We start from the raw sequence: 18,940 nt of genomic DNA on the forward strand, positions 1-18,940 counted from the left end.
CTGGGTGGCTCAGTAGTTAAGTGTCTGACTTCGGCTTGGGTCATGATCCCAGGGTCCTGGGATTGAGCCCCGCATCGGGCTCCCCACTCAGCGGGAAGCCTGCTTCTCCCTCTCCCACTCCCCCTGCTTGTGTTCCCTCTCTTGCTGTGTCTCTCTCTGTCAAATAAATAAATTAAAAATCTTAAAAAAAAAAAGAAGGGAAACTCATGACCCCACAAAAGATGTCCTCTAAAAAATAATAGCAAACATTATACTTAAGAATGAAATATTAGAAGAATTTCCTCACAATCAAGAAAAACTCAAGGATTTTCCAATATTATCACTTCTATTTTACACAAGGTTTTAGCCAACACAAGAAGCCCAGAGGTGAATATAAAGTGTATAAGGAATGGAAAGGAAGAAACAACCTTGCCATTAATTGTAGAAAATATATTGTTTATGTATGTATCTGTCTTCTGTTTCTAGATAACAAATTACCACAAATTTACCAGCTTCAAACAGCACACATTTATTATCTCACAGTTCTGTCGGTCAGAACTCTGCTCAGGATGGAAGGAGGCAGAAATCAAAGCAGGGCTCTGCTTCTGTTCTCAGCTGGATCACAGGGTCCTTTTTCAAGCTCACATGGTTGTTGGCAGGATTCAGTTCCTTGTAATTGTAGGACTGAGGTTTCTGTTTCCTTGATGGCTGTCATCTGAAAGCTGCTCTCAGCTCCCTGAAGCTGGCCACATTCCCTTGCTACATGGTTCCCACTGTGACAGCATACTTATTCAAAGCCACCAGGAAAATCTCTCCATTCTGTGGACTACGTCTGAGTCTTATATGATAAAACGTAATAATGGGAGTGACTATCCCATCACCTTTGTCATACAAAATAACTTAACCAAGGGAGTGACCATTCTATCATATTCTCAGGTCCTGCCCACACTCAGGGGAGGGGATTAGATGGGGTGTGTACACCAGCAGGTAAAAATCTCGGGGGCCTTCTTAGAGTTTTGCCTACCACAACATGGTAAATCCAAGAGATTTTTTAAAACTATTATAAGAAATGTGACAGTTTAACAGGTTGCTAAATACACAATCAACAGACAAAAAGCCAAAGTATTTAGACCAGAATCAACTAATAAAAATGTAATAGAAAACAAGATTTCAGTATTAATACAAAATAAAACCACTAGGTGCCTAACTAGGAAAAAAAATCTAACAAAAGCAGTGCAAGATCTAGGGAAGACTCTCAAACTATAATGAAGGACATGAGAGGAAACCTGAGCATGTGGCCCTATTTACCACAGTCACAAATGGTTAAAGTTAATATCTTAAATAAGTCAGTTCTCTCCAAATTAATAAATGCAGTGCAATTTAAACAAAACCCCAACAGACTTATTTTCATTGAACTTGTTACGTTCATCCTCAAAGTAATGGTGAGGAATAGAAAAATACAGCTAAGAAAAAAATGAGGAAGGAGAAGGAGACTCATGTTTCTGGATAATGTGACTATGAAGCTAGAAACTCTAAAATAATGAGTGCCAAGTACTGGCCCAGACAAACAGAGCAAGGAACACATCTAGATGCAGGTCCTCACACATATGAAAACACCATTTATGACAGAGGTGGCATTACAATTTAGACCATTAAATGGTACTGGGACAACTGGCTGTTGATTTGGGAAGAAAATCACTTTCACACGCATATTCAAAATTATGTATAATGAAGACTCAATATGGAAAACAACATCTTAATATCTTTATAAGAAAATAAGAGATAATTTTTATGACATTGAGGTAGGAAAGACATTTCCTGAATAAGATATAAAAGCATAAACCATGAAAGAAAATTTTGATTACATTAAAATGTAAAACATGGGACGCCTGGGTGGCTCAATCGGTTAAGTGTCTGCCTTCGGCTCAGGTCATGATCTCAGGGTCCTGGGATCGAGCCCCGCATTGGGCTCCCTGCTCAGCGGGGAGTCTCCTTCTCCCTCTTCCTCTGCTGCTCCCCCTGTTTGTGCTCTCTTTCTCTCTGACAAATAAATAAATAAAATCTTTTTTAAAAATAAAATAAAATGTAAAACATATGTAGAACAAAAGTCAATACACATAAAGTGAAAAAAAACAATGCACAGACTGAGAGAAGATATGTTATAGGCATATAATTGACTACATCAACAGGGTCCCCCACTCTCTTGCTTCCATTGGGTTTATCAGTGAAGAGCTCAATAGACTGGAGGCAGGCAAACGTTACAAAGCCGGAGCATCTATTCTCCAGTATCCATGGATGTCCCCATAACTGTGACTGTCAACCAAAGACCACAGCTCCTGAAAGAGCCCTCTCCACATAGCCTCACTGTCTCCAGGTTCCTTCTCTGTCCCGTCAGCCTAAGGGTACAATACCCCCCATATTAAGAGCCCTTATGGTTTCCCTAAGTCCTGCCCACACTTTTATTATACTCACTTCTAATTGCTCAACTTAAGTTTGACATCTGCTCTCTTCCTGGACACTGACTGGTATACCTAGTACAAATTCTGCTTCTTTTTTTTTTTTTAAAGATTTTATTTATTTGACAGAGACACAGCAAGGGAGGGAACACAAGCAGGGGAAGTGGGAGAGGGAAAAGCAGGCTTCCCCAGGAGCAGGGAGCCTGATGTGGGGCTTGATCCCAGGACCCTGGGATCATGACCTGAGCCAAAGGCAGACGCTTAACGACTGAGCCACCCAGGCACCCCACAGATTCTGCTTTTAACCTATTAGGCAAGTTACTTAACCTGTCTGACTCCAATTGCTTCAACTATAAATGGTCCTACCAAAGGAATTAATTCAAATGATCTACATAAACGCCTCAGTACAGTTTTCAGCATGATAAGCAGTCAGTAAATTGTTACTATTATTATCATGATGATGGTCGTTATTATTATTGTTTCTAGTATTTCTTCTTTACCACCTAGTGATCCGAGTATCAACTAAGCATAGCTGGGCAAAAACACCAAAGCCAAACCTACACAGAAGACCTAAAACATAATTTGCTATCAGGCTTAGAGAACGTCTCAGGATTTTCCTAAAATCACTGTTGTACTAGTAAATGGGACGCACTCTTTATCAAGTGGAATTACAGAGAGCTATCTTCTGTCCACCTACGATGAATGGGCCAGTCCAGTTCATCTCCTGCCTTCATTATCTGCAAGACCAGTCGGCACCAATCACTCACATTCCACAGACACCTGCAGGTACCTCAGCCCAGCAGTCAGGGATGCTCTGCAAATGCAGGCCTCCATAAACAGCAGCCAACGCAAACCAGTGGTGGAGGCTGGCCAGCAACCACTCCTGCACCTGTGTGCACCTGTCCCAGCTATAGACCTCATGGGTCAGTTCTGCCAATCAGTTACCATGCAGGTCCTTACATACCTAATGACATTCATGACCAGGGAGATGGTCTCCATTTCAATTTAATTTTATATATATATTTGAAAAATACTGCAAGTTACAATACAGAATAAATGCTTTAATTGGTATGACATACTGAACTATTTAAAGAAAATTATGCGATGGGAAATGTGGGAAAACAGCACACTTAACACTTGGTTACCTGTCTCATGGAGGAGGATAGGGAATTTTAAACTATAGGTATTTGTAAATCATGTATATCTGTTTCATTTTATTTTTATAGGATACTTATTCTCTCCCCCCCGTTATATTTGCATAGGGTCTAAGACCTGTTAGAGTGTTAGAGCCATAGAACATGTGAGGGATAAGGAAGGGGACCTTTCTAGGGTGATGAACATGATCTGTATTCCGATCAGGATGCTGGCTACATGGATCTCTACATTTGTCAAAACTCATGGACGTACACACTTAAGATCTGGGCATTTCTCTGTTGGCATTAACTCAGGTTTAATTGACATTACAGGAACATGTAGAGGAATAAAAAAGTTAAAACATGAACTCTAAAAAGTTACACTTGAAGGTATATCCCACCAGTTTCTTTATGACGGAATAAAATCTTGAAGTTTGATAAATAGTTGAAGGTGAGAGGAGTGACTCAGAGACCTCCGAGTGGCAAAGGGAGTCAACTGAAGATTAGGCCTTTGCTGGGAGTATACCGCCCACTAATTACAGGGTCCATGCCTCAATTATCTGTGCTCATTCGGAGTGGAGTTGACCCGATGACACCCTGTGCTTTCTGGAAAAGGCTTCAACCCCTAAAGGATCCCAATTTTTCATGAACATGTGCTCGAAAGCCTCTAGGGTTACCCCTGAGAGCCCAAACACAATTCTATCTATTCCCAGGTGGCTGGACAGGAAAACTATAAATTATTGACGGACAGATCCTCAAGGTTCTTAAACATTTGAATCAATAATTCGGATGAGGGCATAGAAGATGCTTTTACCAAATGTTCAGAAGCCACACGGAGGGGTGAGACCAGTAGGGATGGGCCACAGGCTCACAGTTCCCATCACCTAAACAGGAGCACTGACTGGGCCCAAGCCAAAAAGTTAAACTAGAATAAATCAAAAAGTAAACTGCCATTAGGTCCAGAAGCCTATTGCCAAATCCCGGGTGGGAGTGGGGAACCTGATTTGACAGAAGAAAGCCCTGTGCTTTTCACTGATCACACGTGCAGTTCTCTGTCAATGGTGGGTACAGTTGGTGAAAAATTGAACACATTGACAGGTCCACTAAACTCAACGTTGATTATCTCCTTTGGTTTACAGGTGCTGCATTTTAAGAATGGCATTGACAAATTGGAGTGTCTTCCAGAGAGGGGGATCAGGTAGAAGTAGACACCTCATTCTACCACAAACATTCTAGGAAATGCATTGTTTAGGCTGAAAAGGAGTAAAGAGGTACAGGGTAGGTGACCAACCATCTTGGTTTCCCTGGGGCTGAGGGGAGTTTCCAGACACAGAACTTTCAGGTTTAAAACCTGTGCAGACTCTCTGTCTGGCTTGCAAATGATCACCTTCTCACTGTGTCCTCACATGGTGGAGAGAAGGAGCATGCTCTGGTCTGTCTTCCGCTTATAAAGATACCATTCCATCATGGAGAATAGTGTCACCCTCATAACCTCATCTAAACCTGATTATCTCCCAAAAGCTCCATCTCCAAATATCATCACATTGGGGATTAAGGCTTCAACGTATAATTGGGGGTTGGGGGAGAGACAGAAACATCAGTCCCTAACAGAGAGATACAAGCTATGTGAGCCAGGGTCATGAACCTCGAGACCCAACTCCAGACACTGAAGGCAGAGGCCTTGGGACCAGAGTTGGCGGGGTCAAGAGTCGTGACGAGGCGTGGGGAGGTCAGACAGGCCCAGGGCAGAATCCCAGCTCCACCACTTGCTGACTGTGTGATTTGGGCTCGTTACTAAAACCCTCTGAGCCTCAGGATTCATCATCTTCAAAATGACCTGTCTAGAGCATGACATTGTTCCCAACCTAGAGTAAGTCCTCAGGAGAAGGTGGTTAACACTTGTCACCATCACCATCACCATCATCAGTGCCAGGGAGCACTCTCTTGTACCCCCCCCCCAAACGGCTTCTCTTCTTTCCCAGACCTCATGCGTCCTGAGGCAGGCAGAGCCCTCACAAATATCAAAAACCTGACAGAGAGAGGCTCTGTCTAGTCAGAGGTTTGTTTCCTCACATAAGAGAGTCTGGAGTCCTGCAGCTGCTCAGGGACCGCATTCAAGAGGCACCCCCTTCTCGTTCCTGCTCCGACTTCCTCCGTGCATAGCTTCTGCTCTGGCAGAGCGGCTGCTGTGCCTCCAGGCCTACCATCTGCATTCCAGAAAGAAGAAAAAGAAAGGGCTGAAGGGCAAAAGTCCCTAAGAACACCCTGGCTGAGCCAAACCCCGCCTTGTTTAAATTTTACTTTTTTAAAAAATTTAAATTCAATTAATTACTATACAACATTTTATTGGTTTCAGAGGTAGAGGTCAGTGATTCATCAGCTGCATACAACACCCAGTGCTCATCACATCACATGCCCACCCCATGTCCATCACCCAGCCCCCCCAGCCCCCTCCCCCCTCCCCTCCAGCAACCCTCAGTTTGTTTCCTGTGATGAAGAATCTCTTATGGTTTGTCTCCCTCTCTGGTTTCGTCTTGTTTTATTTTTTCCTCTCTTCCCCTATGATCTTCTGTTTTGTTTCTTAAATTCCACATATGAGTGAGATCATATGGTAATTGTCTTTCTCTGATAAGCCAAAGCCATTCCCAGAAGCCATGTGTGGAAACTCCTTGGTTGTCATTGGCCAGCATCAGGTCCCACAGCTACCCCAGCTGCAAGGCCACCGGCGCAGTATTTGGTGGACACACGGCCACTCTGAACAACACTGGGGTTCAGTTAGTAAGGAAGGAAAGGAGAATGGATATTGGGTAGGCAGAGAGCAGTGTAACCCCCCTCCCCCGCCAGCTAGCTCCTTTGGGCTATACATTCGTCACCTTCCCACCTCACTTCTCCTTGGGAAACTGAAAAATCCCCACCAGCCCTAGTGGCACAGCCCGCGTGTGCAGCCCCAAACAGGAGGGCACGAGGATACCAAGAAGAGAGTGAGCGCGAGCTGTAGTGCTGTGTTCTGGCAAGGAGCTCTGTGCCTCCCAAAGCAAGGGTGGTCACAGTTAACACTGTGACCCTGGAGATTTTCCTTTAAGAAAAGTAGCAGTCGGACAGTTGGACATGGAAAAAGGATTGGGTAAGTCTTTTTTTTTCCCTCAAGACTTTGGTGGCATTGGCATAGCTATTAAAAAGAATGTTCTACCAGGACCCTCTGTTCTAAAAACAAAAACAAAATGATTGAAGAGTGGGCCAAGAGGAAGCAGCCTTGTGCAGAGTGGGTAATATTACATGGCTTGTGTTCCGATTAAGAAATACAAAAGAAAATGCAAAAGAGCTAGTCCTGGTCAGATGATTTATAATTCTGACTCTCTTGCTCACTGTCTGCCCATGCCTGGAAGGTGCCAGCGGGTGTACCTACATTAACAAGGTTGCCTTTTGGCATCCCCCATGCAGGCACCCAGAGACGAGATGTATACAAAGGTGGTTCTCCATTATGCCAACTGCAACTTCCTGAACCACTGGTGTCTGACGTCTGATCCCGGGGCTGGTACCAGGAGCATCCGAGTCCCCTGGGAACTGGTCAGAAATGCAAAGGCTCAGGCCCATCCCAGGCCTACTGGGATTCTGAGACATACACAGGTTTGAGACCCACTAGCCTAAGTCATTGTCCGACAGCAGGGACATATTCAATAAGAACAATCAGTCTATGGTTTTCTAACACATTTTGTAAGAGACTCATTAAAATCAGTAAAAAGTTAAATCAGGACTCTGAACTATCTAATCAATTCAGAGAGTTTTAGGGTAGAGATGAATGAGGGAAACCCTCCACAGACCTGTAATTAAATTTGTATTTCTTAATGTTTTTTTATTATTCTAATCACAGCATCTCTTTATATCTGTCTTGAAAGTTGTAGTAAGAAGTGATTTATTTACAAAAATTGCTCTCATTAGAGTTTTGGCACCAGGTAAAGGGATAGAAATGTACTGAAAAGTTTTGCATATTCCTGTCATTGTTATAGCCTTACTTAGTGAGACAGGCCCCAATTTTAAGATCATATCTATTATGGGCTGAATCGTGTCCCCCAAAATCCATGTGGAAGTCCTAACCCCTAGTACTTCTGACTATATTTGGAGATAGGACCTTTAGGAGGTAATGAGGTAAAATGAAGTCATTAGGGTAGGCCCTAAGCCAATACGACAGGTGTCCCTATAAAAAGAGGTGATTAGGACACAGACACCCAGAGAGAGAAGACCACGAGGAGACACAGAGAGAGTGGCCATCTGCAAACCAACCCTGCCAATACCTTAATCTCAGACTTCTAGCCTCCAGAACTGTGAGACAATGAACTTCTGCTGTTTAATCCACCCAGTCTGTAGTAGCTTGTGATGGCAGCCCTAGCAGACGAAAATGACATACAAAAAGACTTATGACTAAGTAGGGCCTTGCCTGATAATTACTGTTGTGGTAGACATTTGTTACTGTTCCAGATATCTCCAGCTCGCCACCTCCTGGGGAACATAATGTTATTGTACCTCTCCACCCCCTGAAGAAGTTAGGCATGGCCACGTGACATGCTTTGGCCAGTGAAATGTGACGGGAACTTTAACAGCCTGAGCACAACTCCCCCTTGCTCCTTTTTCCCCCTCAGCCACAGCAGGGAACCCTGCTCCCGAAGAGGCTGTTCCCTCAGCCCGCTCCCTGGAAGGAGGGATACAGGCATAGCCTCCAGCCAAACCTTAGCGGACTTGTGAGAGCAACAATATAAACCTTTGCTGTTTTAAGTCCCAAGATTTAAGCCTCGTTCACTACTGCAGCATATCCTTGCCTATCCTGACTGCTACATCAATCTAAAACGTGCATCATCTCATTTACCGAATCCCAAACATCCGATTGTCTCATTTAATTCAGATAATAGGCATAAAAATTAAACTGTGAATCTTTTTTTGGTTTGGATTTTTTTAAAATCCAAAAATGGCTGAGAAATACACAAATAAAATGTAAATTAAATAAAAGAGTACTGAAAATAAGATAAAATATCCGGTAATAAATCTATCTATGGTAGCTGCATGCTGGTGAGAGAGAACAGGGCTTCTTGGAGAAGGTGGGACAGTAGCACTGAGACTAGTCCAAAGAAAGGACGATCCAGCAAGCCTCTCTGCCTTGGGTAGGCGCAGCTAAAGGAGAATATAACCACAGTGCTCCAAACTGGCTCTTCTTTCTGATTATCATCCCATTCAACCGAAACCTAGCCCCTTACACAGAGGAGACTGAAGCCAGTTAGGACGGCTGAGCTGAGCTAGAACTCTTTCCTCTCGCCTCTCAGACCAGAGCCCTTTGCACTCTTCTGTACTTGTCAGTTCTTTAAGAATCAAAAGATAGAATTTCATATCAGCCTACACTAGTACCTCCTTATCCTAAAGTCTGATCATATTTCTGTTTTTACCAGTGAAGAGAAAATCATTTTTACACTAGTATTTATTTCCAAAAAATAATGTTCATACAATCTTACTCACCTTGTGCATTGTACATTCTTTTCATCCTTGGTGTGTGGGAACTTCTGGGGCACCTCTAAGAACAAAATGCCTGTTTCTGGGCTTCAAAGTCTCCCACCTTTTTTCCTTTACCTGGTAGCCTCTGGCACCACGCCAGCCAGTCTCACTGCTGTCCTGTGCTTGGCCCTCCCTACAGTTCTTTCATTCAGGCCACCCCTCCTGCCTGGAACAGTCCCCTACCTTAATGTTCTCACAACTTGCTGACACTTCTAAACCCACCACAAATGCAGCTTTTCTTGAATAATTGCCCAACCTGAAAATTCACCCACTGCATCATTACAAGGAACTCAACTGACTCTGTATGTATATAAATTTGTCTATGTGATTGTGTCATCTATTTATCGGTCAGGTGATTTACTTATCAGTATTTTGTTCTCACTACTAGATGCATGCCTTGTCACGTCTGTGGAAAGAATGGTGAGGAGGAAAAAAATACAACGTGGGTTTTATAACACATTGTCTTATTACCTAGGCTGCCGTATGTGGGCAGATGCATTCTTCTGCGGTATGAGGAACTGATTTTAGTTTGCCCTGATAACATACTCTATAAAGTTTGATTGGAGAACACTAGTGTCATAAATAGTTTCGTAAATCAGTCACTCCAGGAAGTTCATGGTATACTAATATTAACAATTACTAGGGATTTTTTCTCTGAAGAACATAAAATTATAAGTGTTACTGCTGGGGGGGAAAACTTTAAAATTTTTTATTTCACTCTGAACAAATACAGCATCTTCTCAAATAAGAAAGAATAAACTTTACAATTTCAAGCTTTACTTGAATATCCTTTGCTTGGAAAATTAGAATAGTCCCAACTTGTAATTTACTTTTCATCACAGTTTATAAATCAAGTAGAATGTTAATTCATTCTTGGAATGGCAAATACCCTGTCTTAAGTAATTGATGGAAAAACAAAATGCCATGCCAGAATCATCAGAAAATGTATAATTGATCTATAAAGATGTTGCATTCCTAACTAGCATGACATGCCAAAAATGAGGGCTTACTTTGGAAAACTGCAAAATCCAATACATTGGGTACTGACCATGTTCATTACATTTTTAAAACCATCTGTTGGCAATTATGTGTCAAAACGGGCTTGTCAGATCTTTGCAAGAGAAGAAATTTTTGTCAAAGTCACACCATCTAAGTTACTTTCAGTTTTAACTGTGAACACATGGTGGATTTTAAAAGAATTGTTTCATGCCCACAGGTAAGTGGAAGAGAGAATTGGGTAATGGTTCTATTCATCTGCTCAAATGTAGCAATGACTGAATCAAGAGTATCAAGCAAATAGGTTGTCCTCACTCACTATGTACATTAGCTAACAACCAGTGTTGTGATCACCAAATAATTTGGATATAGGAATCCTGATGCTTCTTATCTTCTTTAGAAGCCACCAGTTTCTGGTTAGCCCAAATGCCACTCATACAGCATCCTAAGGCTCAGGCTGTTGAGTTCCTTCTGGGGGCCTGAAGTCCACCCAGGCTCATGAGATATAAAGAGAGATGCCCACACCTCAGAACCAAGGCTATATTAATCCCTCCATGACCCTGAGAATAACCAGAATAAAATGAAGTTTTCGTTAGTGGTAATAGAGACAGCACACTGCTCTCCTCTAAAAAAAAACTTTTAATTTAGCACTGAAGATTGAGCGGCTCCTTCAGTATTCTTCTCTTGAAATAAAATAATCCCAAGTCTTCTGACTGCAAAGTTGTATTTTCTCACCCTTCTTTAGGTTTGTTGTTGTAATCTAAACCCCTCCATCTCGAGTCTCTGGTTGTGGAATATACCAAACAGTGCTTGGAGAAAAGGTGGGCCACACCTGAGTGTGGACCCCTTTCCTGACCCTTGCTAGTAATGCAACCTTGGACAAGTCATGTAACCTCTCTCTGGCCTCCAGTTTATTCCTCTAGACTGTGAAGATTGAATGAGATGATTCTGTTACAGAAAGCATGTAGCATCCTATCTGAAACACGGCTCCCCAAAATATTATTTTCCCTCTTTTCCCAAATCATTGCTGTAGTGAAAAGTCAGTTGTCTATAACTGTGCTGTCTAATATGGCAATCATCAACCACAAGTGGCTATGTATATTTAAATCAATTAAAAATTCAGCTCTTCAATTGCACTAACCACATTCCAAACAGTCAGTAGCCCATGTAACTAGTGGCTGCCATACAGACAATGCAAATATAGAAACATTTTCATTAGAAAATTCTATTGGATAGTGCTGGTTACCTTATCCACTTGGATTGTGAGGCTTTTCAAACACACCCATGTCAGTCTCTAACTAGTCATGTGAAATCTTTCCTCGGTGACAGGAATAAATGTTAACTACTCTATTTTCTATCACATCTCTTTTAGAAAGAACTTGTCTCCAGTTCTGCATCTCAAAGGATTCATTCTCACTGGTTCCAGCTAGAAAGGCTCCATTCTTAACCTCACAAATTCAGAAAACTATCACAGCCCATCACAGCCCAGACCTGCATTCTAGAGCCGTTGGCACTGCAGGTACCCCCTTGCTGTTTGCCTTGCTATTGAGAGTCTGGTGGGGTGTGGGTGTCATGCTCCAAGCCCTGGGTCTTGTTCCCATCTCTGGGGACTTGCTGCAGACAGTGTGAGCATCAGGTAGCTTATGGGCCCAATGTTGAGGACAATGAATTCCTCCATGAGTCCTAGGCACCTTCAAGGAAGAGATGAGGAAGCCAAATGTTCTAGGAAAACAGCTCACTCTGTCAAGCAGGGTTTCTGTTCTTTCCATGACCAGCAAAGTGCCTTCCTCCAGGGGTTTTAGGACAGATGTTACAGGCCTGGAGACACAGCATGGAAAATATGTAGGTCTCCAGGGCTTAACTGAAACAAAAGCTCAAGTCACCTTAGAGCATGCGAGATGCAGACCCAAGGAACCAGGTGAGCGGCACTTTCTCCACAGATGTTCCTGGTTCCAAGTCTCAGAGAAAAAGGATCATCTCAGTCACCGCTGAGCTTTTGTTAATCAGGTTTCAGTAGTCGAGGGTTGATATCTATAGTCTCCCAATCCTACCTACCTTTGCTTTCACCTGCCAAGGAGAATAGAAAAGGGGTATAGATTCACATTTTCTGACTTGCTAATAGCTCTGATAAAAGGTTGGGTTAAGAAGGCTAAAAGTAAATAGCTAAGATTTTATTTAATGGCCCAGCAGGTTTTAGTCCCTGACATCCCCTCTCATCATTTGTGAAAAGAAATCCACAGCTGACTGCATTATTTTCAAGATTATATCTAATTTTTTAGGTTAATAAAAGCAATCACTCACATAGCTATTACTGTGTGCTTTACATATGTATAGATATTAGCACATGCAAACCATTAGGAGGCACCACAAAAGTGCAGAGCAGTCCAGTAACACACTGGGGAAGCTGCTCTTCGAACCCTGCAGTCTGGCTCCGAGTCCACGCTGCCAGCTGCTGTTACTACCAGCAAGAGATGATAGCAAAGAATCAAAGGCTTGCAGTTAGAGTAAGCTCCTCCCACCCCAGCTCCCTCTTCAGAGGCAACCACTGTTCCCGGTTTCTGATTGTCCCTCCAGACGGTCTGTGCAAACATCAGCATGTAGAAAGGGAGTTGTGTTACAGCGTGTGGTCTCACTCATGTATAAATAGTTGTTTTTACCGGTTTTCTAATAATTGATATCATCTGTGCTTTCCAAGGCCCATGGGGGTGCTTGCACTGGAGAGACCAGGGGTGACAGGAACTGAGAAAACTAAGTTATCAATAGAGTACTCAGGCCTTTACAAAATATTCCATCCACCCCACTGATTCCATCATCTCTGGATGGGACTCTGAGCCCTGGCCCAGGTTCAAGTCTCTAAGGGATTCCAGCCGGGTCCCCGACTGGGCTGGGGGCGCGGCGCAGGGTGGCTGCGGGCAAGCTACGCTCCCTCGGGGGGAGGAGTCTCCACTGCTCCCCTCGTCCCTCTGCCAGTGCAGCCTGGGCCAGACACCCCCGGCCCCGCGCCACGGAGGCGCCGCCGCGTCCGGGCCTCGAGCCGGCGCAGCTGGGGCCCAGGCTGAGTGGGGCGGGGCGGAGGGGACCCGGGGCTGGAGGAAGCGCTGAGAGGGCGCGGCCGAGCGGGGACCTGGGCTCCCGGCAGCGGGCCGCCCCGGGGGCGGAGGGGAGTGGCCCTCCGCGGCCTTATTTCCTCGAGCGCCGGCGCAGTCCGCCGGGAGCCCGGACCGTCGAGAGCCGCGCCTGCCCGCCCGCCCGCGTCCATGCCGCCCAGCCGGCAACCGCCGCCCGCCTCTGGGCCCCGGGGCCCGCGCCTCGCCGTCCTGCTGCTTGCGCCGCTGCTGTTGCTGGCCCTCCAAGGGGTGGCGGCGGCACCCGCGGGGGCCGGGGGACCCGAGGACACCCCTGGGCTCCAGGACGCCGAGCTCCAGCGCGGACTCCTGCAGCAGGCGGCGCGCGCGGCGCTGCACTTCTTCAACTTCCGTGCGGGCTCGCCGAGCGCCCTGCGAGTGCTGGCCGCCGTGCTGGAGGGCCGCGCCAGGGTGAGTGCCCGAGTGACACGGCCGCGCGCGCAGCGACACCTGTGTGCACGCGCGCCCGTCCGTCCCGCGGCCGATCCGAGACGGGGTCTGTGAGGAGTAAGACGTTGGGGGAGATCCGGCTAGTGCCTCGGCGCCTCCGAAGTGGTCAGGCAGTGCAGCGGCCCATGGTTGCGCAGAGTACACAGGAAGCTGGCTGGCTCTTTCGGCGGTTACGAGGCGGTAGATTTTTCACAGAGCAGCTCCCATTCCTGGGAGAGAGGTGCATGGGGAAACTGAGGAACAGGCTCCAAAGGCGAGGCTTGATCTTGTCTGGCAGTATCCAGAGGTGCTTGCCAAAGGGGTGGTCACTGCGCGACCCACCATGGCTCCGGCAGGAGTCGTGGGCGGGATTTCTTAAAATCTGCGCCCGTTCCCCTGCGGACCGTAGACGGACTGTCTCAACCGCAGGCGACCCTGCAAGGGCTTCCGGATGAAGTGGTTGGAATTGGTGCGTTGGCCGAGGGGGCAGGAACCTTCCTAATACTGGCGTCTGCTTTAATGGGAGTGGACCAGGGCTGTTTTCCATGTGAATGGAATGAATGAGAATTTGGCAGCTCCTGATTTGGTTGCTGATTTCCAGGCACTGGCTGTTGGAACCTTATTTCTTTGTGTCTGCGGAGCTACATTGCTTGCTTCATCAAACAGAAGATTGCAAAGTTACAGAACTCCACTCAGTCTGTCCCCAAAGTAGCGACACTCTTTCCCAGTAACCCCCGAATATTCCACAAAGCCTGCAGACTCAGCCTCACAAAATCTGGAATTGAGTGTAGAGTTTTAAAGAGGGGCAGTAGGATTTTTGTTTAAGACTGTTCTAGTTTTGTTGTCAGATACAGGGGTGGGGAAGGCCTTTTGGAAACACAGACTTTGTTCCTCAAAGACTTAATCCTGTAGCTAAGGTGGCTAAATTTATTGACTGATGAAATCAAATTTTTCCTAGAAAAAGGCAACCTACTCTTCTCACCTTTTTAAACAATCCTTGCTGCCTCAGGGAGAAAAGTTCAGTTTTACCAGTTCAATAGAGAAGTGCAGAAACAGCTTGAGAACTTTCTGTCAAAGTAGGAGAGTAGCCACCTCCCAGAGCCCAAAGAGAGTCTCCATGAAGATTTGCTCCCCGGTTATCATAGAGGAGCATTCCCTACAGAAAACTCAGTTTTCAAGTTCCAGGAATTCTTTTCTTCCTTCCAAGACCAAGAGCTCAGTGTTTTTCATCTGTAATAGTATAATATTCCTGAATTTTAAAGGAATTCTTTTGACCAAAAAAAAAAAAAAACACAAAATGGGGTGGGGCAAAAAATCAAATCAGTTAGAGGCAGATATGCATGTGGGGAGTGGTGGGGGGGAGGGTGGTAGTTAATAAGTAGAGGAATGCAGGGTATTGACCCTAAGAAAGGATAACCTGTTGTTATTTGCTTTACCTTCACATTTCTTCTGAAAATAGTTATAAATGTTTTTAAATCAAGGAGCCAGGAAAAAGAGCTCAGTGACTTTCAGGACCAAGAGTCTCTAGAGACTAAAGTGGTTTCAATTTTTCCCAGGAATTCAGTGAAATTTTTTCTCCATTCCTCTACCACCTTCAAACATCACCACTAAATGGGGGCCCACCTTCAAGGGTGATCAAGGCAGCCTAGGGCAAGGTGTATCTTTGTGGCAGTGGCCTGCCAGGATCCTTGGGGCTGGGAGAAGCCTAGCGGGGGGGGGGGGGGGGGGGGCTTGAGAGTGGGGTGCTGTCTCCTACTGGGGAGCTGCCATGGGCTGCTTGGTGTGGTGTTGTAGGGAACCCAGATTCTAGCCCCTGCTTTGCCTCCAGTGAGCCACACAACCTAGAGAAGAAAGATCATGTCTTTTCTGATTATTTCCTCATTTGGAGTGGAAATAATCCATGTTCTGCCAACCATGTTAAGAGTTCTATAAGAGGATATAAATACCAGTTGTAAAATATAAAAAATGTGAGCTACCATTATACTGTCTGAGGGGTGATCCATTTATCCATGAGTTATTTCTTGAGCACTTACTATGTGCCTGGCACTGGGCTAGATATTATGGCCCTAATTCAGATTGGGATGGGATCATCGGGAAAGCCTCTTTGATAGTCATTCAGTTTTGAAGCAGTTTCTTGGCTACCTGAATGAGGAGCGCAGACATCACCCGCGTGGAGCTTTCAGTGTAGTGGCTTAAGGAATTTCTGCTGTACTTACAAGAACATAGTATTGACAAGAAGTGAAAAATGGTACAGCCCCCAAAATGGGCCTGCATTCTTTATCAAATTGGTGCATTTCCAGGGTGGGTGCTCAGTTGCTACACAATGTCTGTCACTCATCCAGGACTGCCCCTAGGGTGAGCAAGTGGGTGGGTGGGTGTGAAAAGTGTAGCTCATAGGGAGCCCTCTTCACCCTAAGGGCCCATGCACCTCTTTGTAAGATGAGAGGCTGGAGCCAAGTCAGGGGTTTTCAAAGTAATGGCCCACTAGTGCGGTAGGAAATCAAGTTAGTAGGTTGCAGATGTCTTGTGGTTTGTTGGTTAATTTTTAACAAAATTGGTTGGAGTACAAACTATAAGTGTTTCAAAAGTAAGAGTAAATAGTACCTAAAATGTGTTTCAAATATATATTTATGAACCAGTTCACTATGAAAAATGCAGTTCTTGCTGTGGGTTTCAGCTAAAAAGATTTTGAAAACCAATGAACCAAGTGTTTTAAGACCTCTTTCAGCCCTGATTGATTTGATTTCCTAGTTGTGCAAGAATCTCTCATTTTAGAAACACTTTTGCCCTCTTGTGGTGAAATCCAGTAATAGCTGTGGTAGTAAATGTAGCCAAGTTTTGGGAAGAAATCCGGGCTAGCTGCTGAAAGAGCCACGTGAGCGGTCTGTTTCGTTTTGTGTACTATATCATAGGGGGAGATCGCAGACCACAGCTTGGGTTCCCTCACTCTCCTACCTGGTGCCATCTTTTTTCCTGGCTTTCCCCCTCCACATAGCACGTGGCACAGCCTCATGACCCGCAGTGCAGGGTGGTGGGAGATGTTGGGTGGTGTTGATACCCAGGGTATCCTGGATCAGCCCCACTCCCAATTCCTTCTTCCCTTAAGAGGCTGCCCCTTACACTGAGACGAGTCTTAGCAAGCCCCGAGACCACTGCCCCTAGCAGATGATGAGAGGCCAGCCCCTCCCCTGACATTTAGAGATCTTTGCGTGCACGTACTTCATGAGAAAGGCAACCCACTCAGGAATCAGCCGTTGCTTGGGGATTGGTCACTTGAGGTGAGTGCCCGCTGCACTTCTTGGCTCCTATGTTTGGGGGAGGGAGGTTATATACCCATACCTCAAAATGCTTCGATTTAAATTAAAATCAATAAATGTAAATATATCACCTGTTTTTGGGTATAGGACCAAGGCCATTTCATTGTCACCCCTTGCAGTTTTCTGGCAAGAAAACTCAGCCGTTATGGATCATCTGTGATTTCCATTTTGGTTTACTTACAGTGTTGGGAGCACTTGCAAAGAATACAGCACAGTCCTCTGCTTTTACCCTTTTCTTTCTTGCTCAGTCTTGACTCATCCACACCCAATTCAACAGCGAGAGTTTTAGAGACTTAATCAATTTCTTCTACAAACTTAACTTGGATTTTGTGGACATGATACCATGATACTTTTTATTTTTGGTGCTTCCACTCTTCACAGTTTATGTGACGGTTAGTTTGCAATTAGGCAATAGGTACCCCTGGCAGGAGCGAGTTTGGGAGCAAAACAGTGGACTTCTGGCAAGCATCAGGCCACTGTCAGGGCAGACAGGCTGGGCTACTGGGGGCACTCGCCCACATGTCTGACAGCGGAACGGAGCCTGTCTGCTGAGCCACAAGCATTTAGGAGAGCACTTACTCTACTAAGAAAAACCTTCTTCCTCAATCACTTTCCAATCTTTACTTTCACTCAGGGAAGCCTCCTAGCTGCTTTTACAGGCATCACAGAAGAACGGGGGTGGGATTTGCAAGATGAACACGGTGTTTCTCCATGTGCCCTCACACTGCCCTGGGGATGGAACCTAACAATCTTGAGAGTGCAAAACAGAGATACACTCTCCTTCCTTCCCAGGCATTGCTCGTGCTGTAAAGGCACAGGTGCACCCAAGGTCTCTGCCCAGCCTCCCACCACAGCACCCATCTGGTCTGCACGCTCTGACTGCAGGGTCTGGGTCGAGCACAGGATGGGAACAGGCCACCTGGCCCTGACGATAAACTTAGGCCTTGGCCTCCTTGGCACCTAGCCCCAGTCACCCAAACCAGCTGCCCCCGGATGAGCTCGTAAGTAGGAATGCTTCTGACCTCCTTGTAATAAATTGTTTTGAACCACAACCATTTTTTTTTTCCCAGCCCACAACACTTTTCCACTTGTCTTTCCACATGTGGTGTTCTAGCCAGGGATGTGTGTGATCACAGATTATGAGCAGTGGCCCCATATAAAGCTCACTGGTGGTGGTGGGTCATGAATCTAACCACCAGGAGTCTGGCTTAGTTGCACACTCTAACTCGAACAGCCTAGGTGGTTCTGCTAGAGATAGAATATGAATACTCAACCCTACAATGACTGATTAATGAGGCATGGAAATGTTAAATACACACGCTATCTCCCAAATCCAACCTGACCTTAGTCCTCCTTGTATGGACAATGAGTCACCCTAGAGATTTTCCTTGCATGTGCAAACTTGCTACTTATTTGCCTTTGCGGTAGTGCCTCAGCTGGAGAGGTTTTTACAGGGCTGGTCCCACAGGAGACGTTGGGGATAGTAACCATAGCAGGTGTCCACTCTAGGTTACTTCTTATGCTTGTTCAGCACGTCTCTACCCAGTAAAGTCGAGTTATCAAAGGGGGTCTTGTACTGTAGCTGTGAGCAAGATGGATGTAAACCCACAATGGTCCCCAAAGGACCTGCAGAGTACAATGTTAAGAATCACTAACATCTATAATTAGTTTCACTGCTGTAACAAATGACCACAGACTTTATAGGTTAAAAGACCCCACAGATTATTCTCTTACAGTTCTGGAGGTCAGTGGTCCAAATGAGTCTAGATCAGGGTGTTGGAAGGGCTGCCTTTCTTCCAGACACTCTAGGAGAGAATCTGTTTCCTTGCCTTTTCCAGTTTCTTGGCTCCTGTTTCCATCTTCCATCTTTAAAGTCAGCAGCACAGAGTCTCCTGAATGCAACACTACTGTCTGCTCAAAAGGACTTTTGTAAATACGTTCATTAAGCCCACCTGGATCATCAGGCT

At 45.3% G+C, this 18,940-nt stretch overlaps 1 protein-coding gene across 1 annotated transcript in view; it reads left to right on the plus strand.

Annotated features, from left to right (window-relative positions):
• The first annotated feature begins 13,295 nt into the window (after positions 1-13,295).
• RARRES1 (retinoic acid receptor responder 1) overlaps positions 13,296-18,940 on the plus strand; it is a 49,793-nt gene continuing 44,148 nt past the window's right edge. The window contains exon 1 of the mRNA XM_028103173.2: positions 13,296-13,638. Within this exon, the coding sequence (XP_027958974.1) occupies positions 13,360-13,638 (279 nt within the window). The 5' untranslated portion in view covers positions 13,296-13,359. The remainder of the gene's footprint in view (positions 13,639-18,940) is intronic.

This window comes from Eumetopias jubatus, unplaced genomic scaffold (assembly GCF_037043125.1).
Source record: "Eumetopias jubatus isolate StellerSeaLion01/CBP00866 unplaced genomic scaffold, mEumJub1_p1.0 scaffold_1, whole genome shotgun sequence".
Classification (NCBI taxonomy): Eukaryota; Metazoa; Chordata; class Mammalia; order Carnivora; family Otariidae; genus Eumetopias; species Eumetopias jubatus.